Source organism: Cervus canadensis, chromosome 23 (assembly GCF_019320065.1).
Source record: "Cervus canadensis isolate Bull #8, Minnesota chromosome 23, ASM1932006v1, whole genome shotgun sequence".
Taxonomy (NCBI): Eukaryota; Metazoa; Chordata; class Mammalia; order Artiodactyla; family Cervidae; genus Cervus; species Cervus canadensis.
In genome coordinates, this window is record NC_057408.1 from 4,900,872 (window position 1) to 4,928,812 (window position 27,941).

A 27,941-nucleotide genomic window follows, 5' to 3' on the forward strand; every position below is an offset into this window, starting at 1 on the left:
CCTTAGAGTTTGATTGGCTGAGTTTAAACCAGGAACTCTAGCTGCAAGGGAGGCTGGCAAGGTGTGTGTTTGCTTTTCAGCTTCTGAAGTGGAAAATGGGCTCCTCTTATGAAAGGGAGGTTCATTCCTCTAACCTAGGAAGGTGTCTTCAGATGATAGACTGCCTAGAAAAATGCTCAGAACCTTTGCTAGGGTAACCTGAGACCCTGGTACAAAGTTTCTGCTGAAACTCCCCAGGCAGGGTCTTCCTCCACACAGGAGGTTCCCAAGCCCTCCTTGAGATTCTTCTAGAAAATATTTTGCATATTTTATACATATGTTATGCTTTGCATAAGAGAGTTGATGTTATACTTCACTCTAATGCTGTGATTATAGCTTCATTATGTCCTTTGAAAGTTCTCACATGATGTTTTAATATAGAGACACAGGAGGGCACTCTAACCAACCAGTAATAAAATCTAAATGGTTTCATAGCCTTGGCAGTTAAAAAGATGAGTATTGATCTTGTTCAATCTTTTTTCCAGGTAGGATAACCAGCTTTGCAGGAGTACCTAGCTCTCCTAGGGAATACTTGTGACAGGGGTCCCCAAGACACACCCTCCACATTGTCCACTTAAAGTTCTAGGGGCTATGATTTGAGTAACTCAGAACAGAGAAGGGGATTTTTGACTCACAGGTTGCCTACTGACTCAACCAGACAAGAGATGGAGACTTGGCTCCCAAACGTTCCTATTTAGAGGCCAGCTGGCTAAATCAAACTAAGAGCAGAAGAGAAAGATCTGGTTATCAGAGATTTGCTTCAGAGCTACAGCCTGTTCCTCTGACTCAGTTTTCCCATCTGTAGAATGGAGATGACACCTGACTTATGTCTGTATAGTTTGCCAGTGGAGAAGGAGAGCGTTAAGAAAACGGGGTGGGGGGGGTGGAATTTCTGGGGGTACCATGTACTCATGACCAGTGAGTTTCACACTGAAAAAATAGAGCTGGCCTGCCTCTTGTTAATGAATTCTAACGCAGGACGGACGAAGCGCGCTTGGGCGCTGGCAAATGGAACGACAAAAGGAACGAGGATAGGTCGGAACAGGACCGGCTGCTCCAGCCTGGTTTCCCCACACAGATCTCCCAGGCGGGGGCGCAAACACCGGCGAGGAAAGGGCGCGGGGCTGCTCCGGCGGTTTTCCTCTCCGCCGGCAGGAGCGGGACTGGTTCCAGGCCTCCGCGGGGTTACTTGCGGTCAAAGGTGCAGTCTGGCTGGAAGCAGGCGGATGGGGGTGCGCAGCCTGCCGCGGCGCTTTCTCTCTCCTGCCTCCTCGGCGCTCCCGAGGGCTGTGGAGGCGTAGCCGCTACGGAATCTTCCTGGCCGCGGGCTGCCGAGGGCCCCGGGCTCAGCCCCCGACCCCTGCTCCAGATGCAGGCTCGGGGGGGTGGGGGTGGGGGGCGGCGGTCGCCGCCTTCGGTCGCGGGGTTCCGGGCGCGGAGCTGGAGCCGGCACCCGCCGGAGGAGCAAGGACGCACGCAATGAAGGGAAGAAGAGGAGGGCAAAAAGGGGACGAAGAGGAAGAAGCTGCCTCATTCCCCTCGATAGGGGTGGCGCGCCTCCGCCTCGACAACTGGCACTGGTTGAGAGGCTAAGATCCCCAAGCCTGGCTCATTGTTTCCTTAGGGGAGTGTCGCCTGGCGTCCCTCTAGTCCTCCAGCCCCAGGTATGAGAGCGCCTGCCACGCGGCAGGCCCCGCGCGCAGCGCTGTGTGTATTATCCTGTGTGTGTGTGTTGCTCAGTCGTGTCCAACTCTTTGCGACCCCATGCGCTGTAGTCCACCAGGCTCCTCCGTCCATGGGATTCTCCAGGCAAGAATACTGGAGTGGGTTGCCATGCCCTTTTCCAGGGGATCTTTCCCAACCCAGGGATCGAACCCCGGTCTCCCACATTGCGGGCAGATTCTTCACCAGCTGAGCCACCAGGGAAGCTCAGATGGTATTATCCTGGATCTTTTAATTTCCGCAACATCCCTAAGCGACAGGAACTGTTACCACCGGTGTACTGGGGAGGAAGGAACGGCTTTGGGGGAGTTGCGTGGCTTGCTCTGAGTTCTGTAGCTAGTGGCGAACAAGCACCCCGAGAGGGGTCAGAGCGATCCTGACACCCAGGCTACAGCCCGCAGCCTCTTAGCTCTGCCGGGTTATTGTCGGATCACGCCGTCTGCACCTGTCACGGGCCTCGCTCGCAGCAGGAAAGGGAGTAAAGAAGGACCACAGGGTGACCACGTGTCTTTTCTCCATTCGGACCGTTGGCCCGGGGCGAGGAGAGAGCGTTGCGCGCGCGCGGATGGCTTTGCGTCTTGGAGAGGACAACCTTCCTTCTCCAGGGATCCCGATCGCAGAGGGAGCAGGGCTAAGGGGCAACGATCCCCCTGGGGCTGCAGGGGGTGGCAGAGAGTCTTGGGTCCGGGAGTGGACACTGGGAAAAAGTAGGGTCATGAGAGCGCGGCTGCCCCGGGAGCAGGCTGGGGAGGCAACAAGCCTGCGCTTGCGGAGCGTCCACGCGGTGGGTGTGCGGCGCTTTCATTCAAACTTTGGGGAGTCTTTGGTTCTGGCGTCAGCGAAGGTGTGACCAATCAGAGTCCGGGGACGGGAATAAATTATGCAAATAACCATCTGGCGATGGATCAGATGACTCCCAATACTTTTAAAAAGTACCTCGCCGGGAGCTCGCTGGGTGACAGTGGCGAGCCCTGGCTTCCTGGGCAGGCGGCACGAGAGGGGGCAGATCTGGTTCTGGTTCAAGCCCCTTCACATTCCCCCCACCACCCGGCGGCTGAGTTTAGCCGAGTTTTCATCTTCCACCTTCTCCACCTTCAGCTGTCTAAGGCCACCGCTCTCTGCTGGAGAGAGGGCTGCCCACTTGGGGATCTTACAGGCTTGGACCGCTGGAAACTTCGAGAGGTGTTTTTGTCTTCTTCTTCTTCTTTTTTTAGTCTTTTTAACAGTCCCATTTTGGAGAAGAGGGTGCGGGGAGGGGGCGGTGAGGATGAGAAACACCGTTCTTCAGCTCTGCCTGTGGAGCGCCTATTGTTACTTTGCCACGGGAGACCCCGCACCCCGTGGTCCGGAGGGACGGCTGCAAGGTAACGTGCACTTATTTTTATTACCACCCCCACAATTTCTTTTCTGGCCCAGGTGCCCTCTGTCTTGCCCACCCTTCTTCCTCAATCCTGCAGCATCGTCCTTGCTTTCCGCCTGCGCTGTCCATTCGCTCCTCCTAATTAGTCTTGCAGTTCACTTGTTCTTCGGCGCTTCTGACCAGGGCATCCCAGAGCCGGCCGGCTGCCGGGTGCGCTCGCCCGCGCTCTGTCCGGCTCCACCCCTTTGCCGTTAATATGCACCCTTATCGATGCTGTCCAGTCAGCAGAGTTGGCTGCCAGCAGCTCTTTAACCTTGCCCTCCTCTTTGAACCTGCGGGTTTTCGGGGCAAGAAGGTTGTTAGAAAGAGCTCTGTCATCTGGCGCTCTTCTTTTTAATCTCGGCTAGATGCTTTGAAAGTTAAGGTGTCAGGGTAGCTGGCTCCGGTTTAAGAAGCGCTTTTGGGGAGGATTTGGTGGGTAATTTGTGCAGAGAACCCCAGGCTGCCAGCCTCCTCCTCCTCCTCCCCAACAGTCTTTCCAGCCTTTGATCTTCCTCTTGCTACCTCTCTTCCTTCCAGCTGCCAGCCTTTCTTTTTCAGTCTCTTCTATTGGAGGAAGCATGCCCTGGTGGAGCGAGGGAAGGGTCACCCTGCAGGAGTACCAGGTCAATTGGTTAAGCAGAGAAGAGTGGGGAACCCCTGAACCATGTCCTATTAGCTCATCTTCTACTATCCTGTTGTTCAGTTCAGTTCAGTCACTCAGTCGTGTCTAACTCTTTGCGACCCCATGAACTGCAGATTGGGTCAAATGATGTTGGTCCAAGTTGCTTGTGTATGAGCAGGAGGGTTAATCGGAATGAATGGAAAAATTACTTAACATGTTCCCAACTCTAGTATAATTGAACCAGAGTAAGTTGCATCTCTAGTTCCTCTCTTGTAAAATGCTAACATTCCTTTCAACTTCTATGTTCTGTGATTCTAAGTATTTGGGGGTTATTTCCTTCATTCAAAGAAGTCTTTATTTGCCAGGAACGCTCCCATGAGTGGGGCTTCCCAGGTGGCACCGTGGTAAAGAATCTCCCTGCCAACACAGGAGCCACAGGCAACATGGGTTCCATCCTGGGTCAGGAAGATCCCCTGGAGGAGGAAATGACAATCCACTCCAATATTCTTGCCTGGAAAACCCCATGGACAGAGGAGCCTGGTGGGCTACAGTCCATGGGATCCCAAAGAGTTGGACATAACTGGGCAACTGAGCACGCAGGCTTTTAGGAGGATACAGCAGTGAACCAAACAGGTGTAAACCCGTACCCCCAGGGATCTTGCATTTCAGTGGTGAGAAGATAACCAGTCAACTACTTAAAACATAGAAATAGTGCTCAGTGTTATGGAGCAAAATAAAGGAGAGAAGGAAGGGACAGAGGGCTGGAGGGAGAAGGTGGTGTAGCGTTAGTCTGTAACCAGACTTCCCACACTGAGGAGCTGACTTCTGAGCGAGGAACTGGAGGGGAGGAGAGGATGAGCTTGGGGACATCTGGATGAAGGATGACTATGAAGTCCCAGAGGCTGAGGTGACGTGGGCTGGAATTAGTAGAAATGAGCTAGAGAACTGTGTGGTCAGAGAGAGCCAGGTGCTAAAGTGAACCTTTTATGTTTACCTTATGTGGGTTTATCCACAAGTCAGTACTGGGAAGCCAGCAGACCCTCTCTGCCTTTTCCTTAGACTTCCCATCTGGTCTCTACGAGTGGCTATCTGGGTGGAAACTGGGCGATTTTGAACAAATTATGTCCACGGTTCAAATTTCTGCCAGTTGGGGCTTCTGTGCATTACTTTAATGACAGAGTTCTGCTCATGTGTATTTAGTTGCATTTTCTGGAACCTTATCCTTTTTACATCTGGTACATTGTTCTCCCGCTTGGCCTCTTCACCACCAACCCCTCTACCACTCTAGTCTCTCTTTCCACGACTCCATTTGTTTGTTTGTTTTTCTTTCTTTTTAACTCTGGGATAATTAAACTCCTGGTATGGTCATTTGGTCCATTTTCCCTTGGTTTCTGGGTGACTGGACAGTTTGATTGTCTAATTTCCTAGCCTGTTATCAGGGGTGGTATCCTGGATGATTAGAACAGGGCGGTGGCTGCTGCTGCTAAGAGGCTTCAGTTGTGTCCGACTCTGTGTGACCCCATAGACAGCAGCCCACCAGGCTCCTCTGTCCCTGGGATTCTCCAGGCAAGAATACTGGAGTGGGTTGCTCCTCCACGGGATCTTCCTGACCCCGGGATCAAACCCTTATTTTCTACATTGGCTGGTGAGCTCTTTACCATTAGTGCCCCGTGGGAAGCCCTGATGATGACAATACCTAGTGTTAAAAGGTCTTGGGACCATCAGTAACATATGCTGTGTTTTGAAGTAGGGCCATCTTCTAGATAGTGCTGTGTGTGTGTGTGCACGGTGGAGCTGAAAGGAGAGGTTTTGCTGCTCTTACGAGCTTCTCTATGGCCTCAATAGTTTATTTAATAAGGTAAAAAGGTGTCTGGCACCTGTCTGGTACTGCAAGAAGCACTGAGAGTGCATGAGGTGTTTGGGGTAAGTGCCAGAATTGACATGGGAGCAGCAGGGAAGCCCAGTGTTTAAAAGGCCAAAGTTCCTTACCTCCATTTCCAAAATCTTTCAAAACTGAAAAATTTGACTGGCAACTTGTTTAGCAGCAAGACCTGGCCTTACCTAACCTGAATTCTTACACATTTGGCATCCAAAACTGACCTGAACCAAGATAGTCTTTAAAATATTTTTCTTTTTTTTTTTTTTTTTTGCCCTTGACCATGAGTAGTCATGTATTTCCTTACAGAAATGTTATTGGTGTGTTTGATGAATGAGGAATGCCCCAAACCCTGTATATATATATATATATAGTCTTGCTATATATATATACATCATAATACCTGTTTAAAATCTGAACATTTCTGAATTCTGAAATGCAAGTCTGTGTGAAAGTGTAGTTGCCCAGTAGTGTCTGATTCTTTGAGATCCTATGGACTGTAGCCCACCAAGCTCCTCTGTCCATGGGATTTTCCAGGCAAGAATATTGGAGTGGGTTGCCATTTCCTTCTCCAGCAATGCAAGTGGTCCCAAGCATTTCAAGAGAAGAACTGAGGACCCGTTCTCTGAAATTAGTAACTTGAGGGAAGGAAAGAGAGCTCATTTGGATTAGAAAGAAGGAAGAAATGTAAGGGAGACTTACTTACTTCAGATTCACAGTCACTGATGTGTGTGTGTGTTTGTGTGTGTTAGTCACTTAGTTGAATCTGACTCTTTGTGACCCCATGGACTGTAGCCCGCCAGGCTCCTCATCCATGGGATTCCCCAGACAAGAATACTGGAGTGGGTTGCCATGCCCTCCTCCAGAGGCTTTTCTCAACCCAGGGATGGAACCCTGGTCTCCTGCATTGTGGAGACCCTCTGGGCCACAGTAGGAAGCCCTACAGTAGTTGATACTAGTGACTAATGAACACTCTTAAATATTGGTGAGGTGTGCCTTTTATAACATCTTTGCAACTCTTCTGTCAGATGAGATGGAAACACTCAGCAGATGTAAACACTGAAACCCAGAAGGGTTAAGTAATTTGCTCGAGAGTGAACTAGAACTGGACCCCAGAGCTCTCACCACCCAGGCCTGCTAGTTACCCGTACACTCTGTTCTTTCTCCCCAGATGAGTTCAACAAATCCAGGGTGGTACCGACTGCCTCCAAACCCCCTGTGAGATTTAACCTCCGCACCTCGGAGGACCCAGAGCACGAAGGATGCGATCTCTCCCTTGGCCACAGCCAGCCCTTAGAGGACTGTGGCTTCAACGTGACAGCCAAGACCTTTTTCATCATTCACGGATGGACGGTGAGCCCGGGGGGAAGTAGCTCTCCGACTCTGCACGGGATTTGGTCTCCTTTGTTTTGGTCAATTAAAAAGCATACTGGTGCTTCCAGATTCCGCTCTTTCTCCCCCTCTTTTCTTGTGGGCTGCTTGTATTTCAGACAGCTGTGAAGAATGTAACGGGCACTTCGCTGAGGGGGCAATCTGGACTCCAGCAGGGTGGCATTTAATGCTGGCACGCAGCAGGCTTTCAGAAAGTGGCTCTCCGAGGGCAGTAGCCCAGCTCCACTGGCTCTTAAGGGGCCCTCTAATTACACTTAATTACATTGGTCAACCGCTGCCTCAGGGGGCCATCCCTTGCCAGAGCCCAGCTGAACTGAAGCAACTCGACTGGCTCAGAGAGTCTGTGAGGAGCCAGCTGGCCTGGCTGACTGGCCCTGGTTGGCACAGTGCCCTCCTGTTTGCATAGAGATGGTTCCATTTAAAGGCACTGGAGTCTTTCTATGCCCTCACTGAGCCATTCACATCGAAAAGCCCATAACAAACTTCAACAAAAAGAGGGCTTTAGTGCTCGGCCTCAGAAGCTTTGGACCAGCGAGGGATTTATCCATTCATCTAATGACAGTCTGTAGGAAAATGGCACTGTTAAGTGAGCAGGTTTCTGCCAGGGCTAATTGGGAGGGAATGTTCCTCCCCTTAATGATGAGAAATTCATATCCGTTACATGCTTGCTGGGTCTTTAGGTCTATCACTCACTGTTGGGGTCAGGCTTGGCTAGGGGCTGTTATGTAGACACCTGTGTACCGAATGCAATCGAAGGGATCATTAAGGGCCAGTCTGTCCATCCTCACCTCACAGCCTATGATTAGAATCATGCATTTGGATCTTTTAAAGGCCCCCCTGTCAAAATGCAAATACAAACGGCCTGCAACTGACAAACGCATTCCAGAAAGTTCCTTTGTAATCTGTTTGGAACTTGGAACAGCAGTTTCCCATAGAAGCAAGATTGTAAATGGCCTTTGGGTTCCCAGGCCAGGCACAGGAAATCTATTTATCTAATAATGCACTCATGGATAGGTTTACAACTGGACCTAGTCACCATTTACACTTTGTTTCTGTGGGGGAAATGTGCTCTGAGTTCTAATTTGGGATTCCAGCAACAGATCTTCCCTCCTCTGGGGTCAAGAGGGATGGCAGAGATGGGTTGTGGGAAGGGGTCGTTTGTTAACTTGGCATTTGCCTAAGAGACAGGATCTCCTTGCATCTCTGAGAAAGTAACTAATTCTCCAGGGCAACCCTTCTCAGCTGCTTTTAAATGCTGGACCAGGTCACTTACTTGCCTGACTGCGACAGGGCTAACCTCAGGTCGGCATGGCCGCCAGCATGTATCTCATTGCAGCCCTATTGGTCAGTGGGGCAGCCACACAGGACACCAGCTTGGACATTTTCGATGGGGAAAACTGGAGACATCATCAAGGGCAATGGAAGACAGTCGCCCACGTAGCAATCCTGACTGTGGCCGGCCCCGCTCATGGGCAAGCGTTGGTGCCTTGGGGACCAATGTAACTGTTCCATGGCTGGGGAGAGGGTCATGAAGCTGAATTCCATGTTCGTTTGCATTTTTCAAATCCAGAAAAAGAATTTTTTAAAAAACTCCTGTTTTCTCTGCAGATGAGTGGCATGTTTGAAAACTGGCTCTACAAACTGGTGTCAGCCCTGCAGACGAGAGAGAAAGGAGCCAACGTCGTGGTGGTAGACTGGCTCCCGCTGGCTCACCAGCTTTATGTAGATGCGGTCAATAACACAAGGCATGTGGGACTCAGCATTGCCAAGATGCTCGACTGGCTGCAGGTAACAATGGGACTGAAGGGAATCATCTCCTTTTCTGAGAAGGATCTTGAATCTGGACCCTTTTAGGAAACACAGATCAGACTATTACAGTGAGCCAAGAATATCTTTGAGATTCAAATTTTTACTGAATTAAGTATTGCTTGAAATATTTTGGAAGCTGGAACTTTTAGAAAGCTTTCTAATTATTGACTCATTTCTGGATTTTTTCTATTGCTTTACTTGAAGGAAGAAAATTTGCCTTCTGGGTCATTACTTGCTGATGCCTTTCAGAAGCTTGTAATCTTTAAAAAACTTTTTTAATTAATTAATTTCGGCTGTGTTGGGTCTTCATGGCTGCACGTGCTTGTCTAGTTGCAGCGAGCAGGGGCTACTCTTCAGTGGCGGTGCACAGGCCTCTCATTGCGGCGGCTTCTCCTATGGAGGCTTCCCTGGTGGCTCAGTGGTAATGAATCTGCCTGCAAGGCCGCAGACGTGGGTTCGATCCCTGGGTGGGGAAGATCCCTTGGAGGAAGAAATGACTACCCACTCCAGTTTTATCGCCTGGGAAATCCCATGGACAGAGGAGCTTGTTGGGTTTCAGGTGTTGGAGCGTATGGGCTCAGTAGTTGCGGTTCCCAGGCTCTAGAGCACAGACTCGCTAGTTGTGGCACATGGGCTTCGTGGCTCCGTGTGTGGGATCTTCCCAGATCAGGGATGGATCCCGTGTCTCCTGCCTTGGCAGGTGGATTCTTTACCACTGAGCCACCAGGGAAGCCCAGAAGCTTGTAATCTTAACTACCTACTGAGGTCTGCTCTTATTCTGAGGGGTGACTGGGCTGAGGGTGGGAGGGTTGGTCCAAACAAATACAGTCTAATGCCTTGCATAAAATATACACGGGAAACAGACATTGAGGTCTTACATTTGCTTTTATAGGTTAATGATTTGCCTGGGCTCAGTGGACTTAATGGGAGGCAGGAGTATTCTGGCAGAGTAACTCAATTGTCTGGGCAATTTCAACCTGACCTTCCTTTAGAGGCCCATAAATCTGATGAATTGTGGCAAAATTCTGGTCAGGATTCTCAAAGAGTCCTCAGTCCTCTGCTTAGGTTGTTTAGTCGAGCTTGGTTCCTGAGCCATGGGGTCAAATGCCCCCTCACCCCCATCACCGAGTGCCTTCCCTGTCAAGGTCTGATGCTTCGACTCTGGGATCCCAGGCAGGCTGGTGACGAGGAGGTGGGCAGCTCCTGGGCCTAAGAGAATGGACAGGGAGCACCCTGCTGCAGACTGTGTCTGCCACTTAGTCTCCAGTGTGTCCGGTGGCTTTGACCTCCACACTGCCACCCCTCCCCTCCTTAGACACGGCTGGAAACGTGTAGAGAAAGGACCCTCATCGCTCAGTTGGTAAAGAATCTGCCTGCAGTGCAAAAGACCCCAGTTCGATTCCTGGGCTGGGAAGATCTGATGGAGAAGCGATAGGCTACCCACTCCAGTATTCTTGGGCTTCCCTTGTGGCTGAGCTGTTAAAGAATCCGCCTGCCATGCGGGAGACCTGGGTTCGATCCCTGGGTTGGGAAGATCCCCTGGAGAAGGGAAAGGATACCCACTCCAGTATTCTGGCCTGGAGAATTCCGTGGACTGTATAGTCCATGGGGTCGCAAAGAGTCGGACATGACTGAGCGACTTTCACTTTCAGGTATGCAGCTGCTAGTCACCACCTGCACCCCGTCCCTGGGGCGTGATGACTGAAGTGCCCCCAAGTCCTCTCCAGCTCCCCTTACCTGGCTGTGTCCCATCCATGTTGCCCTGCCGGCACTACCAGCCACCTCCAGGCTCCCTGTTCCCTCCCTGACATGACTGACTGGTTGAATTGCTGGCGACCTGTGGGCTCAGGACCACCCTCCTCACCCCTACCCTTCTGTGACTTTCTGCAGGGGAAGGAGGACTTTTCTCTCGGGAATGTTCACTTGATCGGCTACAGCCTTGGAGCTCACGTGGCTGGGTACGTGGGCAACTTCGTGAAAGGCACAGTGGGCAGAATCACGGGTAAGTGCGGCCCCCTCACTCGGGGCTGCTCCTGGGGCTCCCTCCCAGAGCCCTTGGAAAACTGAACTTATGCAGGATTCCAATATATGAAGCAGATAGAAGGGATGTTCTGGTCAAAGCTGGGTATGTGTGGGTAGTGTTAACTTTGTTATTTGAGCCTTCCGCTTCTCTGGAGGAAGCTCTGGCTCCCCGAGCACCAGGGAGCATGCTTGGAAAACCACTGGTTTAGTGCAAAAGGTGAGGAAGCACTCAGACAGCTAAAGAGACTCAAGGGCAGCCCTGGGGTGAAGCCTGGCCTGCAAGCTCTGGCACTCACTTTTAGTCTCTCTGTCATGCGTCAGGAGCTCAAGGGAAAGGAATGAGTTGTGGTTTGAATTCTGCCTCCGAGTTCTATTTCATTCACCAACAGCCTCTTTCCAGTGTTTGATTGGCGTTATTTATTAGTGATAGTGACCTCTTTAGAATGTGTGGTTAAACTTTGTCCTTAAAGAGACCTTTCTGATAGTGGTACCCAGGTTGGCAATAGAAAGTTGAATTTTCCATCCTAGTGAGTTTTTTTTTTAAGTGAAAGTGAGTTTATTCAGAGAGATACACATTCCATAGGCAGAATTGGTGACCTTCTGATGTAAGAGTTTGATTTAAATATTTACATCATCTAGTGATTGGGAAAAGTGGGAAGGACTCTCCAATTTGGGGGCCCCTGAAACACATAACACAGAGCTTCCTCTAGGAGAAAATCAGAGACAAATTTGTTGCCCTGAATTTTTGTCCTCCTGCCTACATTCTTTTGTTAGTTTTCCCTCCCTACTTCCACCACACCTCCAACACATTAAGGGCCCAACTGGTCACCCAGAAGGAAATAGTTAATCATTTCCTTCCTGGCAATGTGTATTCATTTTGAAACAGGACTCAGGTAGAAGGGAGTCCTTAACTAAAGAATAATTTAGTAAAGGTAGAGTTTCAACAAGCCAGCAGGGTAGATTTGAAACTATATACAGGGACTTCCCTGGTGGTCCAGTGGCTAAGACTCTGTTCCCCTTGCAGGGGGCACGGGTTTGATCCCTGGTCAGGGAACTAGATCCTGCACGCAGTCACATTTGCGAGGTATAGTAGCCCTCCTCAAATCATCGTCCCCGGGCTTAAGTCTAACGAGCACATACATACATACGCACACGCGCGCGCATACACACACACACACACACACACACTCCTTTCGATCCAACTGTTTGATCCAGCATAACTTGAGAGCTTCACTTTTGATTATCAAGTCAGCGGGGCCTGAACTGTTCAACGGGCAGTGTGGCCACACGTGACTGCTCAGTAACCCAGGGCTGGAGCGATGCTCATGGGCCTTGAGCGCCTCTGGGTTCTATTGTCTGCACGCATCCTCCTCGCCCCCAGGAGAGGCCTGGTGTTGCGGAGCCCGGCCGGCTGTGCGCAAAGGCAGCACACACAGCCCCCGCCAGGGCGCCAGGGCCAGTGTCCTTGGCAACGGAGACAGACGGCAGATCCTCCCTCTCCCTGTCTCTGAATCTGAAGTGGGATCGGGCTTGTCAGAGCATTCCGGTTCCTTCCCCTGCCTGTCTGGGTGGGAGCTGCTGAGATGCGGGCTTCTCGGGCAGAATGCTGATCAGTGTTCTGGGCTGTCTGCGGGGAGTGTGGGGGCCAGCTTGTCCTGAGCGCGGCCCCTTCTCTGCAGCCTCTCTCTGCGGAGCGGGGCACCGGGGCGAACATGACAAGGAGTGGCCTCTGTGCAGTTGCCAGGCAGCACCTCAGGGGGCATTTGGCTGACCTGACGCATGTTGCCGCGCATGCCCCCTCCTCACCCCTCAGACTCCCCATGGGCCTGGGAACCGGGCGGTCCTGACAGGCAAGAGGACCAGAGACGGCAGCTTGTGTGGATCCAGAGGCCAGGGAGGCCGCTGCGCAGAGGCCAGTAGGGGTCCTTCGCCTGGGCCTGCAGGGGTACCTGAACTCAGTCTTGCTTGGATCAGAGAACTGTGGACTTGGGGTCTGTTGCAGTTTCACCCTCTTAGGCTTCTGAGGGAATTCCGTGATCCACTAGGGAAGAGGTCATATGTTTCTAATTGTACTAGCATTTTGTTACTTATAAAGAAAGAAGCAAGCAGATTTGTTCATTCATTCAAGAGATATGAACTAAGTGCCCACCCTGCAGGCTGTGGGCTAGATACCACCTAATGTCAAGTACTCTGCGTAACCGATATTTTGTGCCATCTGTAAGCCATTTAGCATCCAAGCCAAAGAATTCTCTGGGCTTCACTTTACAGATGGGGAAACTAGGACTCCGTGCTGAAATAACGGGCCCAGTATTTAACACCTTGATAGCAGAGCTGGGATTCAGACCCAGGCCGTTGGACCTGCCCCTCACCACTGGGCCATGATGCCGGTCTCCTGCTGGGTGGGAAACAGTAGTTGTGATAGTTTCCTGCCAGGCGGGAGGCAGAGGTTTTCCTGGGTATTATGTGTGTGCACAAGAGTGTGTGTGCACACGCGTGCAGGTGTGTGTTCCATTTGCTGGACAGGGCACCTTTGGGGGAGTCTGACTGAATGGAAGGAGGGGTGCTTCTCCATCTTCTCTTTTTGGACTGGATGCATTCACCCTCCCACTCCTAGCTAAATAAATTGTGCAAATGTCCTGCAGGGTTTGTGGGCCTTGGCTACGTGTCAGGCAGGGTCAGTCTGGGGAGGCGAAGGCTCGGCCTGCCAGCCAGCCGGCCTTTCGAGAAGCCCCATCAGCCAGCGGCATTCCCCTGGCCCAGCTTGGTTTCCATGGCGCTGACTGTCTGGTGGAGACTTTTGTTCACTGATGCAAAAGCCCCCCTCTTATTGGCTGCAAAGCAAAATGTTTCTCTTCTTTCTTTCTTTCTTTTTCTTCTTCAGGGCACATGGTGAGAGGCAGGGAGAGGCCGCCTGTGTCAGTACTGGGTCCGTTCAGTTGCTAAAAAGAGTCATCGAGGGCTTCTCAGGGAGGCCGCTGCTTTTGTGCCGTCTTTCTTTTAGGTCCTGGGCTAGAGAGGAGCCCCCAGGCAGCCTGGGCTCTCTTTCTGCCTCTGTCATTCATACATTTTTCTAAACTTCTCTTGGAAACTATTTAGAGTTTCAGTTATTACCAGTTCTCATGAGTAGTAAGTCCCACAGGTTTGCTATCCACTCTGAACCACAGCTCTGCCTTTCGTTTCTCCAAAAATCGCCCTCCACAAGCCTCACTACGTGCTTCCTGGTTCCAGTGCTCTGGGGTCTGGGGAACAGGGTTCTATCACCCATCTCCTGCTTTCACAGCTCTATTCTCGGTCATTCTCCTCCCTACCTTGGTGTTACTCTAGATCCAGGCTTCTCAGCCTCAGCACTATTCACACTTGGGGCCAGACAGTGTTTGTGTGGGAGCTGACCTGTGCCTTGTAGGATGTGTATCGGCATCCTTGGCCTCTCCTCACTAGATGCCAGCAGCTTCTCTCTTCTTCCTCAATTTTGACAAACAAAGATGCCTCCTGACACAGCCAGGGATCCCCCTGAGAGCAAAACCCTTCCCAGTTGAGAACCACCATTCTAGACTAAACAAACCTTCCCCAGTGGCACACAATCTTTTCTTTGCTTTCTCCAGGTCCTTTCTCTCTCTCGCTTGCTCTCTTTCTGTGTATAGGGCAAACGAAGAACTTTCTAGGCTAGGGTGAATTCAGCTCCCATAATTATTTGGTAATAGTAGCTAGTATTTACATTGACAAGCACTTACTCTCTTAATATCACACATGAACTATATGAATGAAGACATTAAGATTTCATTTTCTAGATGGTACTAAAGCATGGGAGAAGTTTTTTTTTTCCAAAATCTGGTCCACAGAACGCTTAGTTTTAGGATCACCTGGGGAATAAGCCTCTCTTTCTGGGTTCTACACTAGACCTACCAATCAGAATCTCTTGGAGGTCAGGGAATCTGCATTTTATGCCTTGCTAATTCTATTTTGGAATAGTTTCACATTCATGTGCATGTGTGCTAAGTCACCTCGATCATGTCTGATTGCAACCCGATAGACTGTGGCCCGCCAGGCTCCTCTGTTGTTGGCATCCTCCAGGCAAGAATACTGGAGTGGGTTGCTGTGCCCTCCTCCAGGAGATATTCCCAACCCAGGGATCAAACCCACGTCTCTTACATCTCTTGCATTGGCAGGCAGTTCCTTATTACTAGCACCATCTGGGAAACCCTTTATAGTCATGTGGTCCCAGATACTATAAAAGACGGTGAAATTGTCTCTATTGTTGCCACTATCTTCATGGTTACCTGCCCTACCCTCTCCCCCAACACACATACACACAGGAAATCTGGGACCTGTGTGTCCTTCCAGAGTTTTTCATAGTTACGCAGTGGAACCTGAATTTGTAAGAAGCTCCCCACAGATATTTGTGCTGATTTAAATGTGAGAACCAGGGCTCTCTGCAGTGCTGCTTGTTTGTTTGATACAGAAGGGTTGCAGGCGAAGGGTTTTCTGCTTGTGCCTGCAGAAGGGAGGGATTCTGGAAGCCTGAGATACGGATGCTCAGTATGTTTCTGTTGCACCCGACTCATAACTAACGGAAGAGGAAGAGGAAGTCCAGATGCAGATAGCTCAGTCTGGGGAGACTGAGTCTTCCCTCTCGAAGATATAGGTAGCTCAGTTATTCTGTCAAACTTTTGCTAAGATCAAGGTTGTGGAAGGCTCTTGGTGGCAGAATAAGTGGGAGGAATGGCTTGGTTTCAGCCAGCCCAAGTTCTTTCCAGAACTGCTTCGGTTCTGACAGTGTGTGGCTCCTTGGATCCACGTGTTGGTTGAACCTCGTGACCAGTTTATTGAGTCAGGTGGAGTCTTGATAAGAAAGCCAGCATTCCTATATGGCAGGCACCACACCGTGCAAGATTCCCAGGGTGTGGACGTCTTCATTCTGCGCTCGCAGACTCAGCTATCCAGTAGGTCTCAGCGCACCTGACACATCCCATCTTGGCTCCCCTTCTGCCATAGGTTTGGATCCTGCTGGGCCCTTGTTTGAAGGGGCGGACATCCACAAGAGGCTGTCCCCTGACGATGCAGACTTCGTGGATGTCCTGCATACCTACACGCGCTCCTTTGGCTTGAGCATCGGCATTCAGATGCCTGTGGGTCATATCGACATCTACCCCAACGGGGGTGACTTCCAGCCGGGCTGTGGACTCAACGATGTCTTGGGGTCGATTGCATATGGAAGTGAGTTCCTTAATTTTTCTTTTGACTCAATTATTGCATCTCTTCCTGAATCAGCCAGAGCTATTATTGTTCCTGACAACATCCATTTCGTCATTCCCTCTTCTCCCTGCAGTGGCCCTTCAACACTGTTTATCCTACAGTTCATCATCCTGCAAGCCTATTAACAGTCTTCCCATGGTCTCTGGTCTGCTGTCTTATGCTTTGAGGTCATAGTTATTATTGTTATTCTTTTTATAACAAAAGGAATACATATTTGTTGGGGAAAAAAATCAAGCATTATAGAATTGCCTAAAGCAAGAAGTAAAAATACCCCCTCATCTCCCACACCCACTCTTATTTTTATTCTCCAGAGGTAGCCAATATAGATATGTTGTGTGTATCCTTCCAGGCTTTTTGCTTTGCAAATTTATTTGTGTGTGTGTGCGCGTGTGTGCATGTGGTACTTTTCAAAATCACGTTGTCCTGCAGCTTTGCTTTTTCAGTCTTAATATACATTATGGACATTCTTAGACATCAGAGTACACCCATCTATTTACCTTTTTTCTTTCTAAAGGCTGTATAATATTCTTTAGCATGGATGCACCATAATTTAAGTTTTTTGTAACATTTTAAAGAAGTAAAATCAAGACTCTTCCTCACTCACTAACAAGTCTGTCTTCCTGAATGCCTAAGCCTATTCCCAGCAGTCTTGGGTGGAACTGAATTTGCTGCTGAAACTGATGGGCTAGGTTTCTCATTTGCTCACTGCCTTGCATCCTGTCTTTTTGGATTTCTGAGTCTTGGCACAAGTTGACTCTCTTTACTCTGATGCTCTGCTCTTTGTATGTCCCACTCTGTCACTCAGTCTTAGGTCGACCTCTCCCAAGGTGTTCTGTAACATCCAAGGAGGCCCTGTGGGCCTTGGGGGTTTATGCAAGGGGAGTGCAGCCCTGCCTCAAGTGATTAGGCATTTTTTAAGTCTGGTGATGTTAATGAGGAAGGAAAGGGGAAGCTTTGCCAAATGTTTCTGAAGGTCCCAGAATTTACTAGAACTATCAGCTTTAGCCTCTGGTTGCAAGAAATAATGATTACTCTGGGTCAGAAAAATTCAAATTATGCTCCTAACTTCGCAACCAATTGGCTCTGTGACCCTGAGCAAATGACTTCAGCTTTAAGGGCCCCATCATCTGTAATTGAAAGAACTGGACTAGAATGAGGTTGCCAAACATTTTCTTAGAGAGTCAGTTAGTAAGTATCTTCAGCTTTGCAAGCCATGCAGTCTCTTTGTTTCAAAACTCTGCTCTGCTCCCATAGTGTGGAAGCAGCCAGAGACAACAGGCAAATGAACGAGTGTGGCTGTGTTCCAATAAAACTTGACAAAAAATGGGCCCAGCCTGCAAGGTGTAGTTTGCTGAGCCAGGGACTAGATGATGTTTAGCATCGGATCCATTTCCAGTATTTTGTGACCACACAACTCCCTCAGGACCTAGTGACTCCTCCTGCACAACTGGTCTCCATCACCCTGTATAAGGCTTGTGCTATGTACTCCCTTGCTCTTTATTCCTTGGTGTGTATCGGTGCGGTCTTCCTACCTGGAGGGCAAGCAGTTCAGTGGCAGGACTAGCCTTCAGTTCTAAAGAGAGCACAGTGTGTGTTAAGAATGACACAAAGAAGCATATGAATAGCAGCATGAAAAGTAGTGATAACTGACGCGGGAGTCCTTACTGACGGAGCAGGCAGATCACCAAGGAGCAGCTCAGTCCTGAGGGTCTCCATCTCCCTCTTTCCCAGCGATCGCAGAGGTGCTGAAATGCGAGCATGAGCGGGCAGTACACCTTTTTGTCGACTCTCTGGTGAATCAGGACAAGCCAAGCTTTGCATTCCAGTGCACGGACTCCAACCGCTTCAAAAAGGGAATCTGTCTCAGCTGCCGGAAGAACCGTTGTAATAGCATTGGCTACAATGCCAAGAAAACAAGGAACAAGAGAAACAGCAAAATGTACCTAAAAACCCGGGCGGGCATGCCTTTCAGAGGTAACCTTCATCCCTGCCCTCATTGCCCTGGGAAAGGACCTTTTCCCTCCTTCCAAATACCATGCTATATAACAGGCACATCCTGCAGTTTGATCACATCATTGCAAACCAGATTATATTGTGCATGCCCTAGGAAAGTTAAATCTTTAAAAGTAAATGATGGGGGCTCCTTTGGTGTTGTGAATTATCACTCTATGATAGCAATATCAATAACTTAAAAATTCTATCTTGCATTTAGCTTTTCATATTTGTTTTCTCATTTGATTATCAAAATGATCAGAGATAGGCCCAACAGGGAATTGAAATGATAGCTTACATTTTTATAACATGTTATACAACTAAAAGGTTTTGTGGGTATTATATATATTACATATGAGAAAATTGAGGTTCAAGAGGTTAATACCTTGTTCCTTAATTCAAGGTCACACAGCTCAAAAGTATCTAGGTCAGAGTCCCCCAAAGTTCTCCCAAACCCCAAGCTCAGGGCTCCTTCTTCCTTTTATTAAAATTTTTAATTGGGGAGATAATTGCTTTACCATACTGTGTTAGTGCATCAGCTATATATATATATATATATATATATATATATATATATATATATACTTAAATATCCTAATCAAGGCAGGATATACTTATATATCTCCCTCTTGAACCTCCCTCCCGCCCCATCCATCCCACCTCTCCAGGTCATCAAGGAGGGCTCCTTCTTCTATACTGCAGTGACCTCTTAGGCCATTGGAGAGAATGAGATCAGAGGAGGTTAGAGGTTGGGCTGGACCAAAAGGATGTCAGTCCCTAAAAACTGACTTTGGTGGGTGACTCACTTTGGGTCTGGGTGTCCTAAGATGACAAGCGAGGCTCACAAATGTCTTTGTTCTGCTATCTCTGCAGTTTATCATTATCAGATGAAAATCCATGTCTTCAGCTACAAGAACACGGGAGAAATGGAACCCACCTTTTATGTCACCCTTTATGGCACCAACGCCGACTCCCAGGTTCTGCCTTTGGAAATGTAAGTCATGGATTTTCTTTGCTGGGTGCAGGACAGAGAACAAGTGGGAGAGAGTGCGTAGGGGCATGTGAGCACTTGCAGGGGAGTGAGTCTGCGTGCCGGGGAGGTGCTGGGTGGTTCCTCCCTCCTGCTTCACTCTCTCCCCCGAGCCATGGGCTCACAACATTTCTGGGAGGGAAGCTCCTGGGATGAATCAGCAGCGTGAGAATCTGCTGGATCAGCTGGGCAGAAACTGCTGTTTCATTCAGACAACACCTGATTCCCGGGGCTTTAGGAAATTTGGAACCTAATGCATGTCATCTGTGGCCCGTTTCCCATTATCTGTGGGAGGGGCACATGGTAATCAGTGTAGACCTGTTGAGCACTTGTAAGGTGCAAAGTGCCTTGCTGAGTAATGCTGGAATTGCCAAGGAATGCAATCAGAGTACTTGCTCTCAGGGCTGAGGGCTGAGCCAGGGGAACCAGACTTGTGTACACAAACTCATGCACACAGATGGGGAGAGGCAGGCTTCCCTAGGTGCTGAGTGAGAGGGACAGACAGGAGGAGCTGGGAGTTCCCAGGGGAGATGGATGCCCATGGGCTGAGGGGATGAGATGTCTCTGAATGAGGATGTGACTTCTTTGCACTTTTCTCATTTCTGTTCTTTCCTGGTTCTGTTGTTCCCCACCCCCCCCACCCCCCACCCCAGGAAGTTGCCTACATGATGAGATGCTCAGATTCTTGAGCATTGGATAGGAAGCTGGGGTGCTGTGGGTGATGTTAGCTCTCTGCTTGTATGGGGCACAGCTGAGCTTCCATGCTGGTCCTGCTGCTGGGACGTGGAGGGTGTGGCAAGGGGGCCTCTTGTGCATTTCTCTCCCATCCATGAGAGGCAAGGGCTGTCACTGTGTCAACCCACACGGTGCCACAGTCTCCAGGTGGTAGGGGACGAAGACCAGCTTTCCTGTCCCCTTGCAGGGTGGAGCAGATTGGGCTGAATGCCACTAACACCTTCCTGGTCTACACCGAGGAGGACTTGGGAGACCTCCTGAAGATCAAACTTACGTGGGAGGGCAAGTCTCAGTCCTGGTACAACCTGTGGAAGGAACTTCGCAGCTACCTGACTCAGCCCCGCAGTTCCAAGCAGGAGCTGCATATCAGACGCATCCGGGTCAAGTCTGGGGAAACCCAGCGGAGGTAAGCTCCTCATGACCCCATTCCTGTCCCGTGTCCATGGTCAGCAGAGGGTGTGTGCCACTGCAGAGTTCTTTCCTTGGCTAAGTGAGTGTGCTAAGGGCGTGTTAAGCCGCTTCAGTCGTGTCTGACCCTTTGCGACCCTATGGGCCGTAGCCTACCAGGCTCCTTTGTCCATGGCATTCTCTGAGCAAGAACACTGGAGTGGGTTGTCATTTCCTCCTGCAAGTGTGCACCTTCCATCTTTTCCTATCCAAAGCACGTGGGCAAAACCACAAACGCTTTGCAAGGAAGACTGAATTCTGGATCAATTTGTGCCGCTTGTGCCCTGGTCACAGGCCCTGGGCTGAGACAGGTGGGCAAGTGGAAGCTGGAACCCAGCCCTTGTTGCGTTTGCCAAGCCCTGTGCTGGCCTGGAGGAAGGGGGCTTCTCCTGGACAGGGCGCTTTATGGAGCTGCCTTGTTTGGTTTTAATATTGTTTAATATGCCATAGTATGAGTTCAAGTACTTTTTTTTTGGCTGCACCATGTGGGTAGCATGTGGGATCCTAGTTCCCCAACTGGGGATCAAACCTGTGCCTCTTGCAGTGGAAGCACAGATTCTTAATCACTGGATCAGGAGTGCTGCCTTGTTAATCTGTTTGCTCTGGGGTCTGTACAACCAGAAGTTGCATGAGGTCTGTGGGGGTCCCGGCTTCCCTGACATCCTATCTTCAGATGATTCTATTCCTCCTTGGGAGGCTCTGACTCCAGGACGTGGGTGGGGCCCTAACATCAAACAACAGAGATTCCTCTGTGCTACGCCAGCTGGCAGTTTCCCCATGTCTGTTAACCAAGCCTAACATGAAAAATCCACACCTAAATCAGCCCCTGAAATGTGCCTTGACTTTCTGAGTAGCTTCTGGCTAAGTGGGAGCTAGGAAGCCTGGAAGACATTTGTCAAGAGAGGAGGGTTTCCTTGGCCAGACCCTTCAACCAGCCTCTGGGAGGTCACTGCCAGCCTTGGGTCGATGGGAAGCAGGTTCCACTCTCTTTACTTCTTCTGGCATTTTCTCCACTACAGTTCTTCAAGTGTCTCATTTCTGTCCATCACCTACAGGGCATCTTGCCCATGCAGGGGTGGAGGCTTGGGTCGCTCATCTGAGTGATTCTGGTCTAGAGACCTGGGCACTGGGGCGTGGTGGGGGTGGGTGCCCACCGAGGGGAACTATTAGCACAAAGGCTGTGGCCTAGATAATCGTGTGTATTTGTCCTTCTCTTGATGCTTGAAAGTGCAGCCTATGCCGATGTGTGGCAGCTGAAAGGTGATCATTTTTTATTTTTGGTACTTTCCTTTTTGGCCACATTGCCCAGCATGCAGGATGTTAGTTCCCCCACCAAGGATCGAACCTGTGCCCCATGCAGTGGAAACGTGGAGACTTAACCCCTGGACCATCAGGGAAGTCCTGAAAGATGGAAGCAAATTTAATAAACCACTGAGACTTAACAAATGTGAACCATTTTCCATATTGGTTTCACATATGAGATTTTAAAAAGTAAAACATTACAGATGGAGCAGAAGCCCCTCTGCTGCCTGACTCCTGCCCTTTCAAGCCAATTGTACTCATCTTCCAACATTAACACATGTTAGCATTTCCCTCTTCATGATGTTTATACCTTCACTACTTCTGTTTGTATCTGTGTGCAACCTGTAGAATTGTTTTGGTTGCTTCTGAAGTTTACATGAGTGGACATATTCCTCTCAAAGTTGCTTTTCTCCATTCAACATAGTTTATGAAATTTATCCAACACATATCAATCCCATCTATTCATGTTTAGGCTTTCCAGGTGGCTCAGTGGTCAAGGCAGGAGCTGCAGGAGACATGGGTTTGATTCCTGGGTTGGGAAGATCCCCTGGAGAAGGAAAAGGTAACCTATTACGGTATTCTTGCCTAAAAAATCTCATGGACAGAGGATCCTGGCAAGCTACGGTCCATGGGGTCGCCAAGAGTCAAACATGACTGAAGGACTGAGCATCATTCATGTTTAACTCCTGTATGCAAGCCATCATTGTACAAACAATGGTTTCACTATTGTCCTGCTGCATATTTACGTTGTTACTTTCTTGCAGCCGTAAGCAGTGCTGAGATGGCCATCCTGGGATGTTTTCCTTGTGCACATGTATTAGGGCTTCCTGTGCTGTCCTGTGCTTAGTCAATCAGTCATGTGTGACTCTGCAACCCCGTGGACTGTAGCCCTCCAGGCTCCTTTGTCCATGGGGATTCTTCAGGCAAGAATACTGGAGTGGATAGTCTTTCCCTTCTCCAGGGGATCTTTCCAACCCAGGGGTCAAACCCAGGTCTCCCGCATTGCAGGGAGATTCTAAACTGTCTAAGCCACCAGGGAAGCCCAAGAATACTGGAGAGGGTAGCCTATCCCTCCTCCAGGGGATCTTCCCAGCCCAGGAATCAAACCTGGGTCTCCTGCATTGTAGGCAGATTCTTTACAGGCTGAGCTACCCAGGAAGCCCACAGGCTTCTTGGGGGCATATTAAATCACTGGGTTATAGTATATGTATTTACCAACTGAACTGGATATCAATCCCTTTCCAAAGTGCTTGGACTAATTTTTCATCTCAACCAATGAGAAAAAGTTCTCTTTTCCCCCCTCCTTTGGTGAATATTCTTGCCATTTCATTGGGTGTGACTTGGTCACCTACAGGTGTTTTCATTTGTATTTTCTGATTGAGTGTAATGGGTGTTTATGGACTGTTTGGGTTTCCTGGTAAAGGTTCAGAAGACTGTTCAAAATGTGACTTTTGTCCTACTGGTAAGCATCATGGTCAGATTTACAGGCCATGGGGTCACGTTGACCACACATCACCAAGGCTGGTGGGCTAGAAGTTGGGTTGTACGTTATAGTTGAAATAGTTTTAAGACTACTGATTCTTCCTGTGATCTTTGTTGTCTACTTCCTGAATCTTTTCTATTGACTCACAACTGAGTTCCAGTTATGCTTGTCAGTGGGTATTTCTGGACACCATGCTGGAGAGACCTTGAGTTCCTTCACTCAAGGAGTTTATAGTACACTACAGATACAGGAATCCACAGCTATTCAAGGCAGGATATAATGTGCTAAATAAAATGAGATAATACCTTCGCTATTAACTCTGTGCCATAAGAAGTAACGACAGTAACAAAAACAACATTTATACTAGGGATGTGCCAATTCATTAAATTGGGAAGTCAACAGAGGGTTAGCTTAGTAAGGTCTCGAGCAGTCAGGGAGGCTTCAGAGAGGTTATGCCTTGGAAGCCAGGTGGCCGTTTGGACAGACAGAGGGAAGAAGATGGAAGGGGTGTGATTAAAGGCTGCATGAGCCGAATCATGGGAGATATCCAAGTGAGACCCTCTTGGTGTGCTTGTAGCAGCGGTGGGGAGTTCTGAAGGGCCTTGAGTCAGGATGGGTGAGATGAAAACTTCTCTTTTCTTCTTACTCCATCTGCCTTGGATCCAGAAAGTACTGTATGGCTGATGCACAGCCGTGTCCCTATCTCTGGAGCTTTGGTTACATCAGAAGTTTCTTTTTCCTTCTAGATTGACTTTTTGTGCAGAAGATCTTGAGAACACTCTTATATCGCCTGGCCAAGAGCTCTGGTTTCACAAGTGTCGGGATGGCTGGAGAATGAAAAATGAAACCAGGTAAGCAGGATGTTCTCAGAGGTTCATGCAGTGCTTGTTGACAGGTCCCTAGGTGTAGGCTGGATGTGCATCTGGGCACTTGGGACATAGAAGCCAACAGAAGCCAAGGAATGTCCCTTCCTTTATGAGGCCGACCTTCTGCCTGGAAGGAGATAGATGAATCAGTGCAACAGGAAGTTGGATGCTGTGAATGTCTCTTTGCCTCTTGTTCTGCTTCACCCTGTGGGTGTCACAGCCGTGGTCCTGCTGGAATGAGGTCTTTCAGTGACTAAGTCCCCAAGCTTGGTACCCAGGTTGCCATCTTAGATTGAACTTCTGTGTAGAGATCAGGGCCATGGGAAGTTCCAGGGCTCCTGGTTGCCTTCTGGGCACCTGGGTGGAGTGGGGTGTTGGGGGGAGTAAGGGAAAAGCACAAGGCTTGCTCCCCTTTTAAGATTTTCTGGGACCCAGTTTGGTGTGAGTGGATATAAGTAGGCAACTCTCCCCCTTTCTCTTTTCTGACCATGAGGCATATGGGATCTTAGTTTCCCAACCAGGGATCAAGCCTGTGACCCCTGCATTGGAAGCGTGGAGTCCTAATCACTGGACCACCAGGGAAGTCCAACTTTCTCCCTTCCTGAGAAGCAGGAACGCTCACTGTGCACGTCGCTGAATCAGACAAAGGGGTCCTCTTGCTTCGGTGTCCCTCTTGCCCCGAGCTGGAGTCTCATTATTTCAGAATTGAGGAAGGCTGATTCTGTGGTATGAGGCAGTGGGTCCATTCAGAGGGGGGCCTCAGTCATACACCCTCTGAGCCTAAATGCCTCCTGAGCAGGAGGGAGACGCCCCCCCCACTCAGGTCCCAACTCCTGGTCCATTCAGAGGTACTAAATTACAACGCTACCCAGCATGTAGATGCGCCCACCCTGCGTTCATGCTTCCATACAGCATCTCATCTACTTTGATCAAGTCCACAATGCTGGTGCTGTTAACCTTGTGGACAGCTGGGGGACCTGAGACTCAGGGAGGTTAGGTCACTCTTTCCAAGTCCCCCAGTTGGTGACAACAGAGTGAGGATTTGAAGCTGTTGGTTCACTCAAAAGCCTGTGTTCTTTCTTGAGCATGCAGGTTCCACTTGCTCAGATGAGTCACTTCGCCTCCATCTGGGTATCAGTCATCAAGCAGCTGCACCCATGCTGGGATCCCCCTGTGATCAGCTTTCTGCCAGCCCTGAGGGTTGAGCTACATCCTGGCTGCTCTGTCTTCTGTTCAGGAGCATCAGCATGACCACAACCTTGGAGCTCGCAGGACTTGTGGCATCCAGAAAACTGCTCCTTTAATTAAGAGACTCAGTCTAGAGTAGGCTTGTTAGATTTTCTGCTATGATAGTAATTTTAATTCTTCATGTCTGTATTTAAATTTATACCTTTCCAAGTGCTTCCACACATTTCAACTTCACCGATTCTTGGAACAGCCATGTAAATTGCACACCCGGGAAGGATTACTATTCTGATTGCTATTCTGACATACTTTTTTTCCCACTCCAGAACTTCCTAACAGTTGAGAATGCCATAATTCTCTTAAAATATCTCCTTGAGGAAACAAGTTGTCCTTTCCTTTGCCCTCAGAGGAATAGAAAACAACAGGATCCCCAGTAATAAATTAACGCCAGGAAGTGGTGACATCTCTGGACTTGTCTTACACCTTCAGTAGTCTCTCTCCGGCTATGAATGCGGTTCATCTGTTCACAAAGAAGGAGACTGAGGCTCCATAGTGCGTTCGTGTAGCTGAGACTAGAACCAAGATCTCTTGACTCTGCCCCTTTCCTATCATACTGCAGGCTCTCCTGTGTTTTTAGAGCAAAGCAAAGAGGACTTGGCCATTCTCCCTGCGGTTACATGTGTGTGCGTGTGCGCGCGCGTGTGTGCACACATATATGTGCATGCTGAAGGTGATGATTCTGCTAAATATGCAGGTGTCAGCACTGAGGTGTAGGGAGCGAGGAACCCAGAGTGGGCTCTGATGTGGTGCTTCTCAAATTGGCTCTGTGGCTTCCTGGGGGAGGGGGAGGAAGGAGCACTCAGGTTTGTTCTGAAAGGGAAGAAGGTAAAACAGGCGGAGAGGAGTGGAAGAAAGCTTGGTCTTGTGGTAAGCGGAGGTGCATAGCTGTGAAGCCAACTAACAACTCCGCTCCCACGTGGTTTCTTTCAGTCCAACTGTGGAGCATCTCTGAGGGCCCCCCGCCCACCCGACTTCCAAGCACGTGGAGGGACGTTACCGCAGAGGAGCCACCTGATGGGAGAACCCGGCTTGGCCCTGTCCCCGGAGCACTGGGAGGAGCCCGCTCGCGGGGCCAGCTCTGTGCCTCCCGGGAAGGCTGGGACTTCTCACCAGAGGGGACCGCACACCGCCGTGTCTGCTTGCCCCACTGCTGCTCTTGGACTGCTGTCTCTCCAGGTCTGTGAGCAAAGGGCTGGTGCCCCAACCTCTGCGCCCACCAGGCTGGTTTCTCAGTGACTGCATGAGCCTGTGCTTCACCTGATGAGGGTCACGGGCTCTGAGCATCTCTGTGTGGAAGGCTGTCCGCTGACTGACCTCAACCTGACTTGAGTGAGAGGTCTTTCTGCTGGAAGCTGGCTGGTGTCAGGACCTGGGACTTTGTTCGCCCAGGGAGGGGAGAGTAGGTCTGGGAGGTGCAGAGCCTCTCACTCTTGGGGTTCAATGGGTAACTAGTAATATATCCCAGTTATATTTTATTCCGTCCTGCTCCCCAACTTCCTCTCTAAAGCACACATCATTGGCTTTCTTATTTTTTCCATTGCTCATTTTTTGACTGGACAAATATTTGCTAAGCACTGATAGTTAGCAGGTGGCAGTAGACACCTTAGTAAATTTCTGCAGACCCTCTCCTCATTTGAAGCCTAATGGGTTTGGGATGTCTAGACTTCTGCCAGTTTAGATGATCCATGACTATGCACGAGGGGCACTGAGGGTTTATAGGATGTAAGAGCTGGGGACCTTGAGGCTTCAAGTGGTTTCTACCTATTTCTCCTTCGTGGTCATGCATCCTCCTTCAGAGTGACATCTTTGGTCACCAGCAGAGTGTCACCATGCGTCTTGGGGACAGAATGGTGACCAATTGCTGGATACGATTGGCAAAATCTCTTCTGTGTAGGAAGATGGGAGGGGATTACACATGTCTGTTCATATGCACACCAGCACACAGCAGATGCCAAGATGTGGTTAACACCATCCTTGTTCCTTCTTGAATTATCTGGTTCAAACACCAGTGCCCTTTCTTTGCCGAACTTCTTTGAAAAGCCCCCGCTTCTAGATCTTGATCTGAATGAATATACATGATATCTGAGGAACCCTTTTGTAATTTTCAAAAGATTTAAACATGCATCACTTAATTACAGACTCATAACAGAAGGTGAGCAGGGCAGCTACTATTATCTCTATGTTACAAAACCAAGGCTTAGTGAGGTTCAGCCACGGGCCTAGAATTATATATCAGGTTGCTAGTGGAGCCCGGTGAAGACCCAGACTTCCTGGAGCCAAAGCCCGTGGTATGCACATCTCTACAACTTCACGAGTTCTCCTACGGCCATTTCCCACCAACATGCCCCGGACGTGACAAACAAGGAAGGTTTTTCAGAGCCATCCATGAAACCCTAAACCCTTTTATTAATAGAGAACTAGGAGGACAACTGTGCCAAGTGGTTGGGATTTTTATGGATGAATATTATTTGGAAGGCGTTGTGATGGCAGGTGGAGTTGGGGGGAGAGCTATTTTCTCTGTACTTAGGTTTTTAAGTGTTAGTGTTAGCTGCTCAGTCGTGTCTGACTCTTTGTGACCCCATGGACTGTAGCCCGCCAGGCTCCTCTGTCCATGGGATTCTCCAGGCAAGAATACTGGAGTGGGTTGCCATGCCCTTCTCCAGGGGATCTCCCAACCCAGGGACTGAACCTGGATCTTCTGCTT

At 49.5% G+C, this 27,941-nt stretch overlaps 1 protein-coding gene across 2 annotated transcripts; it reads left to right on the top strand.

Moving 5' to 3' along the window:
- Positions 1 to 1,193: 1,193 nt before the first annotated feature.
- On the top strand, positions 1,194 to 27,899 carry LIPG (lipase G, endothelial type). Of its 2 annotated transcripts, none has more exons than XM_043444343.1 (10): positions 1,194 to 1,703; positions 6,833 to 7,014; positions 8,662 to 8,841; positions 10,753 to 10,864; positions 15,877 to 16,098; positions 17,869 to 18,111; positions 19,003 to 19,123; positions 20,082 to 20,300; positions 23,873 to 23,977; positions 26,168 to 27,899. In XM_043444343.1, the coding sequence occupies exons 3-10, from the start codon at positions 8,662 to 8,664 to the stop codon at positions 26,187 to 26,189; spliced, it is 1,224 nt and encodes a 407-aa protein (XP_043300278.1). In that variant the 5' UTR covers positions 1,194 to 1,703; positions 6,833 to 7,014; the 3' UTR covers positions 26,190 to 27,899. The 2 variants fall into 2 exon arrangements, with proteins under 2 accessions (XP_043300278.1, XP_043300277.1); XM_043444342.1 differs by lacking the exon at positions 1,194 to 1,703 and adding an exon at positions 2,663 to 3,125.
- The last annotated feature ends 42 nt before the right edge of the window (positions 27,900 to 27,941 follow it).

Bases quoted from the DNA above. Each gene is read 5' to 3' on its own strand.
- LIPG (XM_043444342.1), top strand. From the start codon at position 3,029: ATGAGAAACACCGTTCTTCAGCTCTGCCTGTGGAGCGCCTATTGTTAC. The intron at 10,865-15,876 runs GTAAGTGCGGCC...CTTCTGCCATAG, and splicing joins CACAGTGGGCAGAATCACGG to GTTTGGATCCTGCTGGGCCC. The intron at 23,978-26,167 runs GTAAGCAGGATG...GGTTTCTTTCAG, and splicing joins AGAATGAAAAATGAAACCAG to TCCAACTGTGGAGCATCTCT.